This window comes from Pseudorca crassidens, chromosome 9 (assembly GCF_039906515.1).
Source record: "Pseudorca crassidens isolate mPseCra1 chromosome 9, mPseCra1.hap1, whole genome shotgun sequence".
Lineage (NCBI taxonomy): Eukaryota > Metazoa > Chordata > Mammalia > Artiodactyla > Delphinidae > Pseudorca > Pseudorca crassidens.
Window position 1 is genome coordinate 89,778,911 of NC_090304.1, and position 21,695 is coordinate 89,800,605.

At 38.8% G+C, this 21,695-nt stretch overlaps 2 protein-coding genes across 6 annotated transcripts in view; both read left to right on the top strand.

Moving 5' to 3' along the window:
• Positions 1-136: 136 nt before the first annotated feature.
• TEX12 (testis expressed 12) lies at positions 137-4,539 on the top strand. 3 transcript variants are annotated; one of them, XM_067751028.1, is made up of 5 exons: positions 137-195; positions 1,938-2,013; positions 2,779-2,890; positions 2,980-3,035; positions 3,792-4,539. In XM_067751028.1, the coding sequence occupies exons 1-5, from the start codon at positions 170-172 to the stop codon at positions 3,930-3,932; spliced, it is 411 nt and encodes a 136-aa protein (XP_067607129.1). In that variant the 5' UTR covers positions 137-169; the 3' UTR covers positions 3,933-4,539. The 3 variants fall into 3 exon arrangements, with proteins under 3 accessions (XP_067607129.1, XP_067607131.1, XP_067607130.1); XM_067751030.1 differs by lacking the exon at positions 137-195 and adding an exon at positions 248-355; XM_067751029.1 differs by lacking the exon at positions 137-195 and adding an exon at positions 1,517-1,643.
• BCO2 (beta-carotene oxygenase 2) overlaps positions 1,938-21,695 on the top strand; it is a 51,501-nt gene continuing 31,743 nt past the window's right edge. The window contains exons 1-2 of one of the 3 annotated variants that reach the window (XM_067751022.1): positions 1,938-2,013; positions 13,295-13,499. In XM_067751022.1, coding sequence (XP_067607123.1) covers positions 13,309-13,499 — 191 coding nt within the window. In that variant the 5' untranslated portion in view covers positions 1,938-2,013; positions 13,295-13,308. Of the gene's footprint in view, positions 2,014-7,005; positions 8,044-13,294; positions 13,500-14,267; positions 14,366-21,695 lie in introns of those variants that run through there. The other 2 variants (XM_067751021.1, XM_067751023.1) reach the window with 2 other exon arrangements.

The window sequence follows — 21,695 nt, forward strand, 5'->3', positions numbered from 1 at the left end:
AGGCGGTGCAGGCGCCTTACGTAATCTGCGCGCTGCACGCTGGGAAATCCGCCTCCCCGAGCCTGCGCACTCGCGTGTACGCTGGGCTTCCTCGTTCCTGTGCTTTGGCTGACGAGTAAGTTCCCGATGCCGTCGAGCTGCAGACTGCTCTCGGGCAGGGGCTGTGGGGATGAGCGCCGATGAGAGTGTGACAGGGTGTGAAGCAAGGCAGTGAGAGAGGGTGGACACTTACCCGGAGGGTCTCTAGTGGGGCTGAAACGCTAGTGGGGAAGAAAGGAGGGGCGCGGCGGGAAGTGAGTAGCAAGATAGGTGGGATGGCCTGGTAGGCCGAGATGGCGGTGGGAGGAAAGAGAAGGTGAGGAGAAAATGGTTGCACAAGGCCTGGGGGTAGTGCTTGGTAATGAGGAAGGCACCAACACCTCAGATTGCACAGCCGGGGTCAATGGCTGTGAATGGTATTTGTCACAGGTGGGGAGGCCCAGCCTCTAGACCAGGCCTTGATTCAGCTGAGGGCTTAAACTATGACAGAAAATCTGTTTTTACAGAAGCAGAATTACCTGATTAGAAGAGTTTTGATTTGACATACATGCATGTTCTTTTACTTTGAGAGAGGTGAGAAGAGGTGTAAAAGGAAAAGGGAAGAGAAAAAAGAGGAAGGGAGACGAGAACCACTCTCGTGTTCGCTTCTCTGAAACATTCTCAGACTTTCCCAGGCAGAGTGAGCACTACTGTGCTTGTGTAGTATTTTCAGCGTCTTACCGTTATAGCGCTTAAATTTATATACTAGAAAGTTACCGACAGGAATGTAGAAGCACTATATGGAATTTACTAAACAGACATCTTTTTTTTTTTTTTTTGGTACGCGGGCCTCTCACTGTTGTGGCCTCTCCCGTTGCGGAGCACAGGCTCCGGACGCGCAGGCTCAGCGGCCATGGCTCACGGGCCCAGCCGCGCCGCGGCATGTGGGATCTTCCCGGACCGGGGCACGCACCCGTGTCCCCTGCATCGACAGGTGGACTCTCAACCACTGAGCCACCAGGGAAGCCCAAAACAGACATCTTTATTATTTGTTGTTGCTGTCTTTCTGTCATATATGTGAATATTATACATGACTAAGCAAACAGATTCATTACAATTTTCCAGGTCAGCAGAGTTTCTCAAAAAGCAAGCAAAGTAAATGATAACTTGAGTGTAGACAGAGATCCTTATCTGTTAGGGTTTAGAGACTATACCATTCTAGGTTTCAACATTTTTCAAGTTTAAACTTAATCTTTCAGACTCCCAGGGAAATTATCTTCAGAATTTATGGGAAAGTAATTTAAAAGTAAAATTTGATGCTATATGAAGGTAAGATAGGACAGTGGAAACAAAAGTCTCTTGTAGACTAGAAGAGATCTTGGTTCTAGTCTGGCACGATTTTACATGTTTGAATTTGGTCAACTATCTCTGCCTCTATTTTCACATCTGTAAAATTGAGATTGAATTAGATGAACTGTAAGATTTGTTTCAACATTAGGATTTTGTGAAGGCTGAAAAATCCTGAATGAATCCCGATACAAGGCAGAAAGTGCCAAAGAGACAGGCTTGGCCGACTGCATATAGAGGGAGTAGAAGAAAATCATGGGAATGGCAGGTTGGCCCAGGTGATATATGACTTTGGATGCTCTACCATAGAATTTGAGCTTATTCTGGAGCAATGAATGGTCAAGGGAAGGTTTTTTGAGTTAAGGGAATGCAGTAATCAGAGTTTTGAAAGACTGACCAAACAGCAGTTGGTAGAATGAAACAGAGAAGGGAGAATTTGAGTAGGTTAGGTAAGTGACAAATAATGAGAGCCCAAACTAACAGTGGCAGGAGGAGTGGAAAGAAAGGGAAGGATTCAAGAGAGCTGCAGCATGAGTTTGTACCTAAAACTGACATTGCTCTAAACTTTGCAGCTCTTGCCTCCAGAATATGGCCAGTCACCTTGTAAAACCTGATTCTAGAAATTGCAAGAGACCAAGAGAGTTGGAGGTAATCTTTGTGCTTGTGGAGCCTTACTCTTTTATTTTATATACGTCTCAAATTTTTTCCGTTAAAGATAATTCTACTGATAAATGGAATTTAATGTCTTCATATTCCCAGAGCTGGGATTGTCCCAGCAGGAACTATGTTGACTCCAGCTGCCTTTTCACTAAGTATAGGCCTCCAGGAAACTATTGGGAGGTTTCTTTGTGGTAATTTGTGATCTAGAGACAGAAGTGGGTTCATGCCTTTATAATACATAAGACTTTACATAATTATTTTGATATCTAAGTAGGATACCTAGGTACTATACTTGCTGATAGTTTTGAAAAAGAGCACTGCATCCTGCCTTTCGTCACTACTACCCCACCAATTGATCTGTTTACATTTGGAACATTATTTGTTCCCTTAAAGATTATGTTATCTTGCAAAAATTTGCAAACATATGGCTGTTATCCAAATGAAAGTTTTGCTCTTTTGCTATGGAAAACATCTGCTGGCTCAAGATACAGGAAACTTTTTCATCAGGGGATTAATACTATATTCAAAGTCTAAACACATAATAAAATTATTATGTTGAACAAAGTTGGGCCTAAAAGTTTCCTGGTTAATAAAATTACAAATAACTAATCAGGACACAAGAGTATATAATTTCCAGCATGTTTGCTTTTTTCTGAAAGAAGTTTTATTTGCTTTTTTTTTTTTTTAACAGAATGTATATATCTTAAGCATCTTGCTAGCAATTTACGTATTTTCTCTACTTTCGTTTGTTAGCCTCAAATGCCAGATAGTCCACAACTGTCCTGTCTTGGAAAATCAGATTCTTCTTTCTCTGAAAGCTCTGGACTATTTTATAAAGATGAAGCCCTGGAGAAAGATTTGAATGGTGATCTATAAAGTGCTTGTATTTCTATACATTGATATTATAATATGGAAAGTTTATTATAGTTAACTTAGTGATTTATTTTTGAACAGATATGAGCAAGGAAATTAATCTAATGTTGTCTACATATGCAAAGATCTTAAGGCAAGTACTTATAGTATATTCTCTTGATTTTACACACAGAAGTTTTCTTCTGGAAACTCCGTAATGGGAAGTTTAGTGCAGGGGCTACAAAACCTATCTAGTAATTATAATTTTGAAATTTCTTATTCTACCTCAGTTTCTTATAATAGATTAGTTGTTTATTTTCAAAGACTACCGTTTCTACTAAACATCTTTTGATACTCTCAGAGTTGAAACGAGGCTGGATATATTTTATTCTCTAACTATCAATAGATGATAAAACACTTAAATTTTTATGAAAAAACTTTCAGAAAGATACCATTTGGTGAAGTTAACCATAATAATAGAGTGATATTAAAGATAAATATATTTATGAAATGTTTAAATATTATCAATATATATGAAGGCTGAATTTAAATATTCTATTGGCCTGAGACTATAATGTTTTATAAGGTGTTTTTTAAAACTACTGGACAGTCACTGTATTTGAATAATGGTTTGTGTGGCTGTTAAGACAATGTATATAGTTTAGTATTAGAATTATAATGTGTAAGATACACATTCTGCTGTGTGAAGGGACTTTGAGTAGTGAAAAATATTTGTGGAACTAATTTAACTTTTACTGAGCAGTGCTTGTAAATTAATGAAGCTTTTTGATGTACAAAGCCATTTAAATGAAATAGCTAACAAATATAGCATAATAGAACACGTCACTATGATAGTGTATTTAGATGTTATGACTATTTAGTTTAATGTAAAACTTTTTTTCCCCATTAGTGAGAGAGCAGCAGTAGATGCATCTTATATTGACGAGATAGATGGACTCTTCAAGGAAGCCAATACTATTGAAAACTTTCTAATACAGAAAAGAGAGCTCCTGAGACAGAGGTTTACGGTGATTGCAAACACACTACACAGATAAAATTGTGTACTTAAAATAAGCTGAGAATTTAAGCCCAGTATTGTTGTAATGAAAGAATGGCATTTGTGCTCTGAATGCTCTCCAGTTGTTAAGAAAATGTATACCTTAAATATAGAAGGGGAAACTCCTTAAATTTCTTTTCTCGATTTAAAAGGGGCATTAAGCTGGACATTAATATGATACATAGCTTTTCTTTTGAGAGTCAAATATTTGTCATATTTTATAAAAGTGTAAACTATTTAAATTGTATATGGAGCCTCTTCTTTTTTTTTCTTAAACCTCCTAACCTTTCTTAAATTTCTAAGACTCAGTGAGTTAATTTGATAATATTTAACAACATTGCACTTTTTCTTTTAGAATATTTTGTTTAAATAGCAGATAGATAGCTTTGGAGATGGTTTTAAGATGTTTTTCATGGTCAGCATTGAAAAAAATTAAAACCCAAAAGTAATTTGTCCAGTTTCTCAATATGTAGTTAAACTGTGCTATTGCTATTTAATATTACCATTTTATTATTTTCACTATTATTATTATACATTGCTAATAAAAATTTGGTTTAAAATTATTGTCTTGTGGTAAAATAAAAACCAGAAATTACTAACCAGAACTTTATATGAATTGACTTTTTTACACATCAGCCATATCAATGGTACAGTTAATGAAGTATATTTAGAAGCCTTAGCAGCTAGCTGTGTGGTATAGGATAAAGATTAGTGGTCCAGAAGTAAAGAGATTGTTTAAACAATTCAATCTCAGTGAGTCATTTCAATCCTATTATAATTCAGAAATTGAATTCGGACTAGGAAATCTCTACTATTTATCTAGCTGAAAAAATTCTCCCTTTGTTGGAAGGTACTGCTATGATTTTATTGAAAACTTTTAATGTTATATAATTACATGTGATAGCTGTATTGATCAGATTTTTAAAAATCACAGCACCAATTGTTCAATCATACAGATAATTCGATCTATTATTTGTATATTTTGCCTATATAAGCAATTACAAATTTGGACATATTTACAGGCAGTACTACAGGGAATTTGGTATTCCTCAGGTGGACAGCATGTTTGCCTTGCTGCCTTCTAAATGTTAAAATCTCATTTCATCAAATTACTATTTTAAGTCATATATACCACATATAATAAATATTCATACAAGAAAGCACTGAAAACAGTGAAATAAAAGAATATTTACTAAAAGTATTGGTTATTAAGTGGAAAAAATTACTTGATTTGTAGAGGGATATGTTAACGTCACAGGATAGGTTGGAGGTCAATGAAGATTAGAAATGGGATTTTTAAAATTTTTTATTAAAAAAAATTTTTTAAACATCTTTATTGGAGTATAATTGATTTACATTGTTGTATTAATTTCTGTTGTATAACAAAGTGAATCATCTATACATATACATATATCCCCATATCCCCTACCTCTTGCGTCTCCCTCCCACTCTCTCTATCCCACCCCTCTAGGTGGTCACAAAGTATCCAGCTGATCTCCCTGTGCTATGCGGCTGCTTCCCACTAGCTATCTGTTTTACATTTGGTAGTGTATATTTGTCAATGCCACTCTCTCACTTTGTCCCAGGTTACCCTTCCCCCTCCCCATGTCCTCAAGTCCGTTCTCTACATCTGTGTCTTTATTCCTGTCCTGCCTCTAGGTTCTTCCGAACCATTTTTTTTTTTTAGATTCCATGTATATGTGTTAGCATACGGTATTTGTTTTTCTCTTTCTGACTTACTTCACTCTGTATAACAGAGTCTAGGTCCATCCATAGAAATGGGATTTTTAAATACTGAGTGCAACAGGAAGACTGTCTCTGAGTTGATATGACAAATCAGCTGGATTTTGAGTTATTCTGTTACCTGAGAGTTATTTAATGTAAATACAGAGATGACTCTGCTGGCCTATCATCATTAAGAAATGTTCTTGAGTTATTTTTTTCCTAAGCATTTGTTATTAATGTGAAAGATAAGGCTAACATTGTTTCAGAGTGGATTTCGCATTATATTTGTTATATCTTGATAGTGTCACCATTGTTCAGCATCTGGTTCTTCCCTGTGTAGGTTAAATTTGATCATTTCATTGGGTGTGTATAAGACTAGGGAACTGATTTTTAGTCACAGTGTGTTTACTGGTCAGAACATCTACCTCCGGGGAAAAAGTTCCTGAAAGCCTAATTAATGCTTATTTTTTAATCAAATTGGATGTCTTTGGTACCATCCACATGAGAATAATTATCTCACAACTGGAAATATGCTATTGCAGGAATATATTTGCCCTTTGATTTATACTTATCACTCATTTCAATAAGATTTCATGAAGTTTATAAATTATTCTTCACTAATTACAAATCAAAATATATTTTGAGTCTCTTTGTACATCATGATCTGCTAGACACTGTGGGGAGTACAGAATAGTTTAAGATACTCTGTTCTCCCTTCTGACAAGTTTGACCACTCTTTTTTTTTTAACATCTGTATTGGAGCATAATTGCTTTATGATGGTGTGTTAGTTTCTGCTTTATAACAAAGTGAATCAGCTATACATATACATATATCCCCATATCTCCTCCCTCCTGCGTCTCCCTCCCACCCTCCCTATCCCACCCATCTAGGTAGTCACAAGGCGCCGAGCTGATCTCCCTGTGTAAGCACTCTTTTCTTGAAATACACTTACGTGTCTTTGCTAGGAAGACATGATATGTCAATGTTAAAAGTATTTCTGTGGCACTAACTCCTTTTAGTGGAAGTTACTAGAAGGCTTTCGCAAGGGGGTCAGATAGGTAGATTTTTTTTTTTTTTTTTTTTTTGCAGTACGCGGGCCTCTCACTGTTGTGCCCTTTCCCGTTGCGGAGCGCAGGCTCCGGACGCGCAGGCTCAGTGACCATGGATCACGGGCCTAGTTGCTCTGCGGCATGTGGGATCTTCCCGGACCGGGGCACGAACCCACCTCTCCTGCATGGGCAGGCAGACTCTCAACCACTGCGCCACCAGGGAAGACCAGATAGGTAGATTTTTTTTTCTTTTTTGGTACGCGGGCCTCTCACTGCCGTGGCCTCTCCCGTTGCGGAGCACAGGCCCCGGACGCGCAGGCCCAGCGGCCATGGCCCACGGGCCCAGCCGCTCTGCGGCATGCGGGATCCTCCCGGACCGGGGCACGAACTCGCGTGCCCCGCATCGGCAGGCGGACTGCCAACCACTGTGCCACCAGGGAAGCCCCAGATAGGTAGATTTTGAAATGGGTTTTTGGAAAGGAAAGGGAGGATATTTCAGGCAGGGAAAAATTTGATCAGAGGCACAGAAGAAAAAAACGTGGTAAGTCATTTTACTGGGCTGAGAATTCACAAAGGGGAATAGTGTATCATCTAAACTGCTAGAGAGCAGGACAGAATCTGTTCTCAATTTGTAGCACAGTATTTGATACATTGGAGCTCAGAAATGTTAAATTAATAAATTATTTATGATTATTAGTTTTTTAAGGGTATACCTTCACAGGGCTTTAGTCATACTAGATTGTTAGAGAATGTTTTGCAAATTAAGTGAATAGAAATGGAAAGGTGAGATGCTAGAAAGGCAGAGAGACAAAGGATGAAAGGTAGGTTGTGGCCAGATTGTAAAGTCCTTTGTTGACAGATTAAATTTGGACTTTATTCTGTAAAGGAAGAGGAGATCTGAATCATTCAGAGGAGAGGAGTGGCGTAATGAAATTGATCCCCTGGATCAACTGAATTGTAGTGTGAGGACAGATTTGAAAGAGGAAAGTTTAGGGAGGGAGACCACTATTGGTGGTCCAATTTCAGTATTTCTAACAGCAACTTACTATAGATAGGTTGTTGGGATACTTGTTCTGGAAATGAGACCAAGAGTGGTTGCAGGCATTTTGAAGTCCTGCCCTTTAATCCCCACCCCCTTCTATTCTGTCAGTGAGCCAGGGACAGCCCAGGAAGTGAGCGTTTCACTGCCAGTCAATGTGAGGATTTGGAAATCACAGGATCTGCTGCTACTGAACTCGATACAAAGATGTTTTTTCAAATCTTTCTACGTTTCGTCAGCAATCTTTCTACCATTGTAACTGGTTTCCTTTCTGTGGTAGTACACTGGATTCCAGGTAGGGGATTTGCCCCTTCCTCTTCCTCTTTCTCCTTTTTCTACCAGCCTGAACTTAGATCTCTGTGCCTCTTTCCTGAAGAATACTAGGGGCTTCTGAAGTTTTCCAATCTGTGTGGAGCAGATACAGGCGGCAGCACTGCAGAGCTGGGAGTTAAAGAAGATTGAGTCAGGATTTGTTTACTTGTTTTCAGGGAAACAGCCTTTCTGTTTGTATATTTTATACAACATAAAGGGGTGGGATTCAGGGTTTAGGAATTCTCTTGGATCTGCAATAGGAAGAATATTCACTATTTAGAATTTTCTCATTTGAGAATCACTGCTACATGTTCTAATGTAAATGTTTGGTTCTTCTGTTTGCATTCTGGGGGACTGCCTTAAAACCTCTGTTTATTGTTTTGTAGCTTTCTGTTGTATCTACTAACTGTTACATGATTTTATTCTTGAAATTGGCTGATATAGAGCTATTAGACATCATACTGATATGCACTAAAAACTTTAAAGTTATTTAATTCGGGGGTGGTGGTGATGGTGTGACGAATTGGGAGATTGGGATTGACATATATACACTAATATGTATAAAATGGATAACTAATAAGAACCTGCTGTATAAAAAATAAATAAAATTCAAAAATTCAAAAACAAAACAAAACAAAAAAACAAGAGAAAACCTCATTGTCCTTCAACCACACATTCCCATTGTTCTTGAAACCTGCTTTATGGGGGGATGGCACCTGAAGAGGGAAAATAACAACCGCTCAGCTGTTATATCTTTCTGATAAATACCAGGCTGCAGTCACTTGTGAACGTTTCCCTCATTAGGTTTGGGTAATTAATTGCTGAGTCTTGCTGCTTTCTTTTGAGAAAGGGACAGTATATAAAATATATCTTATAAAAAAATATGCTGCATCTGATTTAAGAATAAATGCTCAATTTCAGGGCTGCAAAAAAATGAAAAATAAAAAAATAAATTATTTAATTCAGTAATGTAGTGCTTGCTCTACGTAAGGCAATGTGTTAGGTAATGGGGTGGAGACAAAAACAAGACCCTGTACTCAAGGAGTACTGGTAGTAGAAGTCATAAACTATATTCATCTTTATCACACTAGGTGGAGTAAGACAAATGCCGTGAGAGAGCTAAAACAGATGCTGTGTGATTTCAGACTAAGGAGAATCAGTTCTTACTATATGAAATGGGAATATTGTGTTTATGAAGATGGTGACATCTTGAAGGATGCATCACCTTAAGTAGATGAGAAATATCCTAGGTGAAGACAGGTATACGATTATGATGAGAAGAGACTGGAGAGCGGTCCAGTTTGGCTGGAGGAGAAGGTATTAGTGAGAGGCATTACTGGACAGGTAGGTTGGTGTGAGACTGTACAGTGCCTTCATCAATGCCTGGCCAAGTAGTTCAGACCTTATTTGGTAGACAGTGAGGAGTCATTAGTAAAGGTTTTATAGAGGAATATACAACACAATCAGATCTGTGGCTTAGAAGATGAATTCAGTAGCAGTGCTCCCTAATGCTTTTACGTTATAGCTCACATAGAAAATGATAATATTTTTACTGCATAGTGGAGTAAATTGGATGGGATCTGGAACCCCATGAGCTGTGTAGAGCTGGAGGTGATTGACATGGGGCCTCGGCCATCCTAAGGACTAAGGGGATCAAGAGGCCCACCAATTAGGAAGCTCTGGCATAGATGATAGCTTCCCTATCTAGTTTCAATGTAAGAGGCTGTGATAATATCCATCTAAGAGGTTGTGAGGACCTAAATTATGACAGTAGAAAGGAAGTTACTGCTAGGCAAGAGAATATGAAGCATCAGTGCTTATGAGAACAGGTTCAGGCTGCAAGAAAAATTGGGGGAGCTACCCAGGAGAGGTGGACTGGTAAAAATCTTTGCAAAGGATTTGTCCCAGGCACCCTTGCAAACTTCTGAGCCCTAGTAATATATAATGGCTACCCTATATCATCCCCTTGTCCTCTTCCTGGCATTGTGTGGGTATAATCAGCAGAATTTAACCACTTACTGAATGTTAGGGGGACAGTGAAGGAAGACAAATTCAAGGCCCACAGAGATTTTGAAGCTATGTTATTTGGCAGGTGGGAAAATTGATTTGGAAGGGAGAAAATGAAAAATTCTCTTTTGACATGTTGAGAGTCACCTGCAAGAAGTAATTGGTGAAAATAAGGGACTAGATGAGATTACCAAGGGAGAGTGCTGAGGTTAAAGAGTAAAGGTCCAAGGTCAGACTTTAGGAACACATTCATGAGGTGATAAGAAGAGGAACCAATAAAGGGAATTAACTTTTGGAAATTATCTATTATTATTATATTTAATTATGATGATGGACTTGAACAGGAAGTTTTATCTGCCTTTTATTCTCATTATCCACATTTTATCATTGAAAAATCTGAGGCCCAGAGTGATTAGTAACTTGCCCAAGGTTGCTAGCTAGTAAGTAGGAAGCTGGCATAAAGCAAACAGAGGAAGCAGGAAAGTTAGAAAAGTGTAATGTCTCAGAAGCTAAGAATAGAAAGGGGTTTAAGGAGCTGGTGCCTACAATATCAAGCACTGTGGGAAATATGAAGAATATATAATAAACTGCCACCAGGATGCTATGGAGTACAGAACATATAAACATGTAAATGTTTTCTAAAATGTAACATGTTTTAAGTTCATGAATCTCTATTAAGACAAATACCCAATCAGGGTATTCAGTTTACTTCTACTTAAGTAAGAGGAGTAAAAGATCTGACCTCAGGGAACTTAATTTAATCTAAGAGTGAAAATAAGATAAATATGCATAATAATAATAAAAGTAGTAAGATAAATACCAGAGGGTTTCCTTTTCTAAGTTTTCAAAGCATCCTCTTTATACCTCTAATCTTGTGGTTCTCAAATTTTATTGTAGTATGCCTAAGAATACCTGCTTGCCCTACCTCAGAGATTCTGATTTCTTAGGTCCAGAGTGGGGTCCATGAATCTGCTCATTAGCAATAACACCAGGTATTTCTGTTACAAGTAGACCCCAGGCCAGACCTTGAGAAATAATGCTCAAACAAAACGCTGACTACAGTATAAATGATCTACTTATATGTCTGTTTCCTAGGCAGTGAGTTCCTTTACGTTTGAGTTCTAACACTTTTTATCCCTCAGCAGTGCCTATCACTTTGTTGAATGAATAAATAATTCAAAGAAAGAAGATATTACATCTTGTTGATTGGTCATTGAAAGCTACATAAATAATAGGTAACATTGTTTGAGGGACTTCCATGGTGGCGAAGTGGTTGGGAATCCGCCTGCCAATGCAGGGGACACAGGTTCGATCCCTGGTCTGGGAAGATCCCACATGCCATGGAGCAACTAAGCCCGTGAGTCACAACTACTGAGCTTGTGCTCTAGAGCCCGCAAGCCACAACTACTGAGCCCCTGTGCCACAATTACTGAAACCCAGGTGCCTAGAGCCTGTGCTCCGCAACAAGAGAAGCCGCCGCAATGAGAAGCCCATGCACTGCAATGAAGAGTAGCCCCTGCTCACCGCAACTAGAGAAAGCCTGCACGCAGCAACAAAGACCCAATGCAGTCAAAAATAAATTTAAAAAAAATTTATAAAAAAAGACTCAAAAAATTGTTTGAGTATTTACTATGTTCTAAAAACTTAATATAACCTAACCTGTTTATTATTTATAGCCTTAGGAGAAATAAGGATTATTATTATTCCTATCTTAGAAGGAGGAAGCAGCACAGAGAGGTGGTCTTCCTCAAGGCTAATTATTTGGAAAATGGGAGGCCAAGATTTGAACCCAAGCATTCTAGAGCCAGTCAGAGCCTGGGCCCACACTCTTAAGTATTACACTATGCTGCCTCTTAAAGGAAATAGCATTTCAGATAGACTTTGAACAATAGATAAAATTTCCTTAGGGATAGATTAGTGGGAAGGACATTCAGGGTGAAAGTGAATTTTCTTTGGGAAATCAGGAAATAGTTGGGTTTGACCAAATTGTTACTTATAGGAAAGTAGAAGGACTCAAGTGCTCTAAACTCAATTTTTGAAAGAGTTGAAAGAAGTGGGATAATAGATACAATATTATAAAATGTTCTGCTAAAACAATAGTGTCCCTATGTTTTAGTTAGGTTTTCTAGTTTAGACTTCATCACTGTTAAAGTTTTATGAAATAAAATAGAAGACTATATTTTATAGTATCTAATTAATTATGTACTTGACCACCCCTCTGTGTTAGGAAATACTGCCTGTGAACACTGAATAAATATGAAATAAAGGGATAATTTTCAGCTCTATTATAAAATAATGACTTTTTTGTGGCTTTTGAATTTCAGGTAATTTCAGACCAGGTTTCACTGCATAATTTAATTTATGATACCTTTTTCCTAGAAAATGCCATGTTCACTCATGTGTGTACCATTAAAATAGCAGAAATTAGGGGCTCCCCTGGTGGCGCAGTGGTTAAGAATCCGCCTGCCAATGCAGGGGACATGGGTTTGAGCCCTGGTCCGGGAAGATCCCACATGCCGTGGAGCAACTAAGCCCGAGCGCCACAACTACTGAACCCACGTGCCACAACTACTGAAGCCCACACGCATAGTGCCTGTGCTCCGCAACAAGAGAAGCCACCGCAATGAGAAGCCCATGCACTGCAACGAAGAGTAGTCCCCACTACCCACAACTAGAGAAAGCCACGCAGCAACGAAGACCCAACGCAGCCAAAAATAAATAAATAAATAAAAATTTTAAAAAATGGCAGAAATTAAATTGCAGATCCTATTAAATTCTCATAAATCACTATGAAATCTTTGGGATCACATTCTGGTGTACCTAAAGTACTGAGGTCAATGTAATTATTATAATATTGAATGGTGGGTATTTTTTATTATAACAATGATGTGTAGCTATTAGTACATCTGTGCTTAGCATGTAGATTCAGTGTTGTGAAAAGACCAGCATTGTTCAACTATGAGAAATGACAATAGTGGTAACTAAAGTCCTGAGTTAATTCTTAGGCAGATTTGTACTGCAAGAACACAAAAAGGATTATTGTGGTTCAAAAATGGAGAACCAAAGAGTTGGTGGTCTGAGAATGAGGAAGAAGAGGAATTTGGGGACTATATTTGGTGTTAGGTTTATACTTCTCTTACCAGTAGATGAGAATATTGTCTATGGAGAAACAGGAATGTTCATAGAAGATTGGTAAAATTTTTGTGCTTTTGATTTCCTCTTCACAGTGTTGAAGAAGTACATGGAAAATACTCATCAGAAAAAAGTGATTTTCAGTAAGCGGAAGAGCCTTCCGTGTATTGCACCACTTTTAACCACGGTGGAGGAGACTCCGCAGATCATCTCTGCTCGAGTCCGGGGACATTTTCCTAAGTGGCTCAATGGCTATCTGCTTCGAATTGGACCTGGGAAGTTCGAGTATGGGAAGGATAAGTAAGCCTTGATTTTGGAGAACAATTTGGATTTCTTAGCATGGACTGGTTCTATGGAATATGCATTAATATCTGCTTCCTCTCTGAGGCTAACATTGCCATGCGCTCCCTTTGATTACAGATGAGGAAACTATAGTCTACAGAAAAAAAATGGAGATTTAATTCTTTTTTAAAAGTTTTGACTTTTCTGCTTTGCAGAATATTGTAAATTTTAAGTCATTTGAAAGTTTATGCTAAAAGAGAAGTGTCAGGAACTATCTATAGGACTAGCAAGCTCTATTTCATCACAAGTTCCTGAAGGAAGGGGCAATGTCTTCACCTCATACCACTCCCTTACCCAGTACTCCCCAGACACAATGGCTCTTTCAGTTCCTCAAACCAGGCATGTTTATTTTTGCTCAGGATCTTGGCATTGGCTTGCTCATCTCTCTTCCCAAGTCTGATTCTTGTCATTCAGATATGAGCTCAAATTTCACATCCTTTGAGCCTTCCCTGATCTCCCAATCTAAAAATGCTACTATTTTTTATATTACCTATTTTAATTCTCTGCATTATCAATATCCAGCATATTTTTGTTTGTTTATTTATTTATTAGCTGTGTTTCCTCACTAGATGGCAGTCCCATGACAGTGGGGATGTTTTCTTGTTAAACCCATATCCCCAATATCTAGGATAGTGCCCTGTACTTAAATAGCACTCAATAAATATATGTAAATAATTGAAAAAATCCAATAACTCTTTAGTGAATTATTTCTCTGTGTGTCTACAGGGACATGAAGTGATGTGAAGAAACCACTATGGTCAGGAAAAAACCTACTAATCTACTAATCTACTGGCTGTACTAATTTACTTTTTCACCAACAGTGCGTGAGTGTTCTCTTTTCTGCACATCCTCCCCAACACTTGTTATTTCTTGTCTTTTCAATAATAGCCATTCTAACAGGTGTAGGGTGGTATGTCATTGTGGTTTTGATTTGCACATGCCTGATGACTAGTGATGTTGAGCATTTGTTCATGTACCTGTTGACCATCTGTATGTCTTTTTTTGGAAAATGTCTATACAGATCTTCAGCCCATTTTAAAACCAGGTTTATGTTTTTTTGCTATTGAGTGTATGAGTCCTTTATATATTTTAGATATTAACTGAATTTGTTTGCCCTCATTTAAAAAAATTTCATACTGTCATAAGCCTTTTTATCTGTGTTGCTACAAAATCTGAATGACTATTACTTTTAATGGCTGGATGATATTCCAGAAATCACTGCCCTTTAAAAAAATATGATAAAATACACATTACATAAAATTTTCCATCTAAAATTTGCCAACTATTTTTGAGCGTACATTCATTAGCATTAAGTACATTCACACTGCTGTGCTATCATCACCACCGTCCATCTACTTTTCATCTTGCAAAACTGAAACTCTGTACCCATTAAACTGTAACTCCCATGCTCCCCTTCCCCAAGCTCCTGGCAACCACTTAATTGTACCTTCTATTAGTTATATCATTCCTGTGGGCCTAGTGGGAATCTGATTACGGTCCTATTGTGTTTCTCCAGCTGTTGTTAGAAACATATCAAGAATTAGGGGCATGTTTAAGATATATTTCTTAATAACCCAGATATTTTAATTTGCTGAACCTGTTGCATCTTGTCTTTACTGAATATTAGACTTTTAAAATGCCACCGCTAGAAGGAAACAAAATGCAGTGTTCTTCCACCACCCTACCCCTCCCCGACCAGCTGCTGCAAGAAGCCCTTAAGAAGTTACTTTAAATGCTTAGGGTAATGGCTGGGGGGCTGGGAAGGTAGGGGACTGATTTGGAGGTAGAAAAAAAGAAAATGACTGAACTGACCTATGGACACCCACCCTTAGCCCTAACAGAGAAGCTCTACTTTTCCCTATTTTTATCTGGATTTCATGAAAGTTATAATTTGAAAAGATTATGAAGCAAAAAGGAAGAGGAGGAGGAAAAGAAAAATAAAACTACTAGTCCACTGCCCAGAGGGTAACAGCCTCTTACAAAAAGCACATGGTATTTCACCTGCTACAGGAGCAGCTTTAGTCAATTGTAAAGCCAAGTAGCAGAGCTACTCAGGGCCTGGGATTGCACCACAGGCCTCTTTTAATATAAAGATCTTTGTGGGGGAAGGAAAATGGGTGGTGTGGTTGGTCCTCATAAGTGTCTACTTTGTCCTTCAAATCAATTTTTTTTCAGAGCCAGCAGTAGGCATTTATAGCAAGAACAAGGTCTTGCCTGCCTCTTGTGAGAAGTACAGGTATCTTCAAGTTGAAGAGAAAACAAATTGAGGCTTAGTTTAGTGGTTTGGCTCCCAACTTAGATTTACTTATTTATTTTCATGGGAGACTTTTCTTTTTTATTTCTAAAAGGCATCATCAGTTATTTTTGTTATCATAATATACAACTTTCTCTTTTGTGGACCGCTAAGTCTCATTCATATCTTTCATGTCTTTTCAATAGAATTCACTTGCAAACATTTTGGGAGGCATTTCTTTAACTTTTTATTTTATATTGGAAAGTAGTTGATTAACAACGTTGTGATAGTGATAGTTTCAGGTGTACAGCAAAGTGATTCAGTTATACGTATACATGTATCTATTCTTTTTCAAATTCTTTTCCCATTTAGGTTGTTGCATGATATTGAGGATAGTTCCCTGTGTTATACAGTAAGTCCTTGTTGGTTATCCATTTTAAATATAGCAGTGTGTACGTGTCAATCCCAAACTCCCTAACTGCCCCTCTTGCCCACCCTTCCCCCCTGGTAACTATAAGTTCGTTCTCTAAGTCTGTGAGTCTCTTTCTGTTTTCTCAAAAAGTTCATTTGTTTTTAGATTCCGCGTATAAGTGATATCATACAATGTTTCTCTTTCTCTGTCTGACTTACTTCACTCAGTATGACAATCTCTAGGTCTGTCCACGTTGCTGCAAATGGCATTATTTCATTCTTTTTAATGGATGAATAATATCCCATTGTATGTATGTACCACCTCTTCTCTATCCATTCCTCTGTCGATGGACATTTAGGTTGCCTCCATATCTTGGCTATTGTAAACAGTGCTGCAATGAACATTGGAGTGCATGTATCCTTTTGGACCATGTTTTTCTCCAGATATATGCCCAGGAGTGGTATTGCAAGATCAAATGGTAGCTCTATTTTTAGTTTTTTAAGGAGCCTCCATACTGTTTTCCATAGTGGCTGTACCAATTTATATTCCCACCAACAGTGTAGGAGGTTTCCCTTTTCTCTATATCCTCTCCAGCATTTATTGTTTGTAGTCGTTTTTTTTTTGTTTTTTTTTTTGCGGTATGTGGGCCTCCCACCGCTGCAGCCTCTCCCGCTGCGGAGCACAGGCTCCAGACGCACAGGCTCCAGATGCGCAGGCTCAGCGGCCATGGCTCACGGGCCCAGCCGCTCCGCGGCATGTGGGATCTTCCCGGACCAGGGCACGAACCCGTGTCCCCTGCATCGGCAGGCGGACTCTCAACCACTGCGCCACCAGGGAAGCCTTGTTTGTAGTCTTTTTGATGATAGCCATTTTGACTGGTGTGAGGTGATATCTCAGTGTAGTTTTTATTTGCATTTCTCTAATAATTAGTGATGTTGAACATCTTTTCATGTGCCTTTTGGCCATCTGTATGTCTTCTTTGGAGAAAAGTCTATTTAGGTCTTCTGCACATTTTTTGACTGTGTTATTTGTTTTGATGATATAAGCTGCATGAGCTGTTTGTAAATTTTGGAGACTAATCCCTTGTTGAGCACATCATTTGCAAATATTTTCTCCCAATCTGTGGGTTGTCCTTTTGTTTTGTTTATGGTTTCCTTTGCTGTGCAAAAACGTTTGAGTTTAATTAGGTCCTATTTGTTTATTTTTGTTTTTATTTCTATTACTCTGGGAGATGGATCGAAAAAAAATATTGTTGTGATTTATGTCAGAGAGTGTTCTGCCTGTGTTTTCCTCTAAGAGTTTTATAGTGTCCGGTCTCGCATTTGGGTCTTTAATCCATTTTGAGCTTATTTTTGTGTATGGTGTTAAAGAATGTTCTAATTTCATTTTTTTACATATAGCTGTCCAGTTTTCCCAGCGCCATTTGTTGAAGAGACTGTCTTTCCAGCATTGTATAGTCTTGCCTCCTTTGTTGTAGATTAATTGACCATAGGTGAGTGGATTTATTTCTGGGCTTTCTATCCTGTTCCATTGATCTATATTTCTATTTTTGTGCCAGTACTGTACTGTTTTGATGACTATAGCTTTGCAGTATAGTCTGAAGCCAGGAAGCCTGATTTCTCCAGCTCCATTTTTCTTTCTCAAGATTGCTTTGGCTATTCCGGGTGTTTTGTGTCTCCATACAAATTTTAAGATTTTTTGTTCTAGTTCTGTGAAAAATGCTATTGGTAATTTGATAGGGATTGCACTGAATCTGTAGATTGCCTTGAGTAGTATAGTCATTTTCACAGTATTGATTCTTCTAATCCAAGAACATGGTATATCTTTCCATCTGTTTGTGTCATCTTTGATTTCTTTCATCAGCATCTTATAGTTTTCAGAGTACAGGTCTTTTGCCTCCTTAGGTAGACTTATATCTAGGTATTTTATTCTTTTTGATGCAATGGTAAATGGGATTGTTTCCTTAATTTCTCTTTCTGGTCTTTTGTTGTTAGTGTATAGAAATGCAAGAGATTTCTGTGTATTAATTTTATAATCTGCAACTTTACCAAATTCGTTGATGAGCTCTAGTATTTTTCTGGTGACATCTTTAGGATTTTCTATGTATAGTATCATGTCATCTGCAAACAGTGACAGTTTAACTTCTTCTTTTGCAATTTGGATTCCTTTTATTTCTTTTTCTTCTCTGATTGCCGTGGCTAGCACTTCCAAAACTATGTTGAATAAAAGTGGCGAGAGTGGACATCGTTGTCTTGTTCCTGATATTAGAGGAAATGCCTTCAGCTTTTCACCATTGAGTATGATGTTAGCTGTAGGTTTTTCGTATATGGCCATTATTATGTTGAGATATGTTCCCTCTATGCCCACTTTGTGAAGAGTTTTTATCATAAATGGGTGCTGAATTTTGTCAAAAGCTTTTTCTGAATCTATTGAAATGATCATATGGTTTTTATTCTTCAATTTGTTGATGTGGAGTATCATATTGACTGATTTGTGTATACTGAAAAATCCTTGCATCCTTGGGATAAATCCCACTTGATCATGGTGTATGATCCTTTTAATGTGTTGTTGGATTCTGTTTGCTAGTATTTTGTTGAGGATTTTTGCGTCTTATGTTCATCAGTGATATCTTTGTCTGTTTTGTGGTATCTTTGTCTGGTTTTGGTATCAGGGTGATGGTAGACTCATAGAATGAGTTTGGGAGCTCTCCTTCCTCTGAAATTTTTTGGAAGAGTTTCAGAAAGATAGGTGTTAGCTCTTCTCTAAATGTTTGGTAGAACTTCTGAAGCCATCAGGCCTCGACTTTTGTTTGTTGGGAGTTTTTAAATCACAATTTCAACTTCAGTGCTTGTAATTGGCCTGTTCATATTTTCTGTTTCTTCCTGGTTCAGTCTTGGGATAATGTACCTTTCTAAGAATTTGTCAATTTCTTCCAGGTTGTCCATTTATTGGTATACAGTTGTTTGTAGTAGTTTCTTATGATCCTTTGTATTTCTGTGGTGTCACTTGTTAACTTTTCCTTTTCCATTTCTAATTTTATTGATTTGAGTCCCCTCGCTTTTTTCTTGATGAGTCTGGCTAAAGGTTTATCAATTTTGTTCATCTTTTCAAAGTACCAGCTTTTAATTTCATTGATCTTTGCTATTGTTCTCTTCATTTTTATTTCATTTATTTCTGCTCTGATCTTTATGATTTCTTTCCTTCTACGAACTTAGGTTTTGTTTGTTCTTCTTTCTCTAGTTCCTTTAGATGTAAGTTTAGGTTGTTTATCTGGGATTTTTCTTGTTTCTTGAGGTAAGATTGTATTGCTATAAACTTCCCTCTTAGTACTGCAGGATTGGTTGGAGCATTTAATTCATTTACATTTAAAAAAAATTTTATTTAGTTTTGGCTGTGTTGGGTCTTCGTTGTTGTGTGTGGGCTTTCTCTGTTTGCGGTGAGTGGGGGCTACTCTTTTTGTGGTGCGCGGGCTTCTCCTTGCAGTGGCTTCTCTTGTTGCGGAGCATGGGCTGTGGCCTTGCGGGCTTCAGTAGTTGCAGCACATGGGCTCAGTAGTTGTGGCACACAGGCCCTAGAGCGAACGGGCTTCAGTAGTTGTGGTGCACAGACTCAGTAGTTGTGGCTCGTGGGCTGTAGAGCGCAGGCTCAGTAGTTGTGGTGCATGGGATTAGTTGCTCTGCGGCATGTGGGATCTTCCCAGACCAGGGCTTGAACCCACATCCCCTTCATTGGCAGGTGGATTCTTAACCACTGTGCCACCAGGGAAGCCCCTTAATTCATTTACATTTAAGGTAATTATTGATATGTATGTTCCTATTGCCATTTTCTTAATTGTTTTAGGTTTGTTTTGTAAGTCTTTTTCTTCTCTTCCTCTTTTGTTCTCTTCTTTTGTGGTTTGATGACCATCTTTAGTGTTGTGTTTGGGTTGCTTTTTCTTTTGTGTGTGTCTATCTATTGTAGTTTTTGGGCTTGCTGTTCCCATGAGGTTTTGATATAGCAGTCTATATGTGTACAAGGTTATTTTAAGTTTCTGGTCTCTGCCCCGACTAGAGGAGTTCCTTTAGCATTTGTTGCAAAGCTGGTCTGGTGGTGCTGAATTCTCTTGGCTAATGGCGGCCTCCAGGAGGGTTCACACCAATGAGTACTTCCCAGAACTGCTGCTGCCAGTGTCTTTGTCCCCACAGTGAGCCACAGCTGTCCCCTGCCTCTGCAAGAGACCCTCCAATACTAGTAGGTAGTCTGGCCCAGTCTCTTATGGGGTCACTGCTTTTTCCCCTGGGTCCTGGTGAGCAGAAGACTTTGTGTGTGCCCTCCAAGAGTGGAGTTTCTATTTCCCCCATTCCTGTGGAAGTCCTGCAATCAAATCCCGCTGGCCTTCAAAGCTGGTCTTTCTGTGGACTCCTCCTCCTATTGCTGGACCCCCAGGCTGGGAAGCCCAACGCAGGGCTCAGAACCTTCACTCAGTGGGAGAACGTCTGTGGTATAATTGCTTTTCAGTCTGTGGGTTGCCCATCCAGTGGGTATGGGATTTGATTCTATTGCGATTGCACCCCTCCTACCATCTCACTGTGGCCTCTACTTTGTCTTTGGATGTAGGGTATCCTTTCTGTAGGTTCCAGTGTTTTTCCATCGATGGTTGCTCAGCCGTTGTGATTCCAGTGCTCTTGCAAGAAGGGGTGAATGCATGTCCCTTTACTCTGCTATCTTTGAGATCCCAAATTAGATTTAAAGGGAGAGGTAGAGACCTGAAGTCAATGTGACTCTTAACCTGTGGACAAGAATAGCCCCACATGGTTGTGAATCTCTGATCTCTTTGTTAGATGCCACTCAAAAGATCAACATGCAGACATAGTAGTGACATGACAAAGACCTTTCTTTAATTAAAAACTTTTATCAATGATTGCATTGAAGGCATGCTTATCAGTTTTTAAAATCACATGACTCTGGGCACAGTAGTAAATATCCTCAGGATTTAACCATCTACCACTCTTCTGGAATGACTTCAGGATCCATGATGAAGATACTCCAGCCTTGTAATTCCTTGACCGTCCCCACTGCAATGATTTTTCCCCCTCTGTGCCACTTCACTAAGGGCACGTACTGAGGCCACATCCTGCATCTTATTCCACAGAATTGCCCTACCCCTGAAATCCTGAACTCTGAAACTCCACTCGGTGCTCAAAGCCCCAATTTCCACACTCCTCCATTCCCATGAAACTTATTTTCAATCGCATCAAGTTCTCTTCTCCTTACTCTTCTCCATCTTCTCAGTTTATCAGCTTTCATTTAGTTTCTTCTGCCAGGTGCAGATTCCACGATCAATCCCTTCAAATACACTCTCATCACCATCCTCACTTCCTTTGCCTTAGCGATCTCTGCCTCTCCTCTGACCAGTTCTGGTCCTACATTAGCTTATTTCTGGTTTCCTCCACTCAGGGCCCAGGCCTGCTGAGCACTTCTAGAGGAAACACAGAACCTTGCGGGTTGATTCAATTACAAAATTACGATT

Excerpts from the sequence above, each read along its gene's own strand:
- TEX12 (XM_067751028.1), top strand. The coding sequence starts at position 170 with ATGAGCGCCGATGAGAGTGTGACAGG. Across the intron at positions 2,891-2,979 it reads CCTGGAGAAAGATTTGAATG|ATATGAGCAAGGAAATTAAT; the intron begins GTGATCTATAAA and ends ATTTTTGAACAG. Across the intron at positions 3,036-3,791 it reads ATGCAAAGATCTTAAGGCAA|AGAGCAGCAGTAGATGCATC; the intron begins GTACTTATAGTA and ends CCCATTAGTGAG.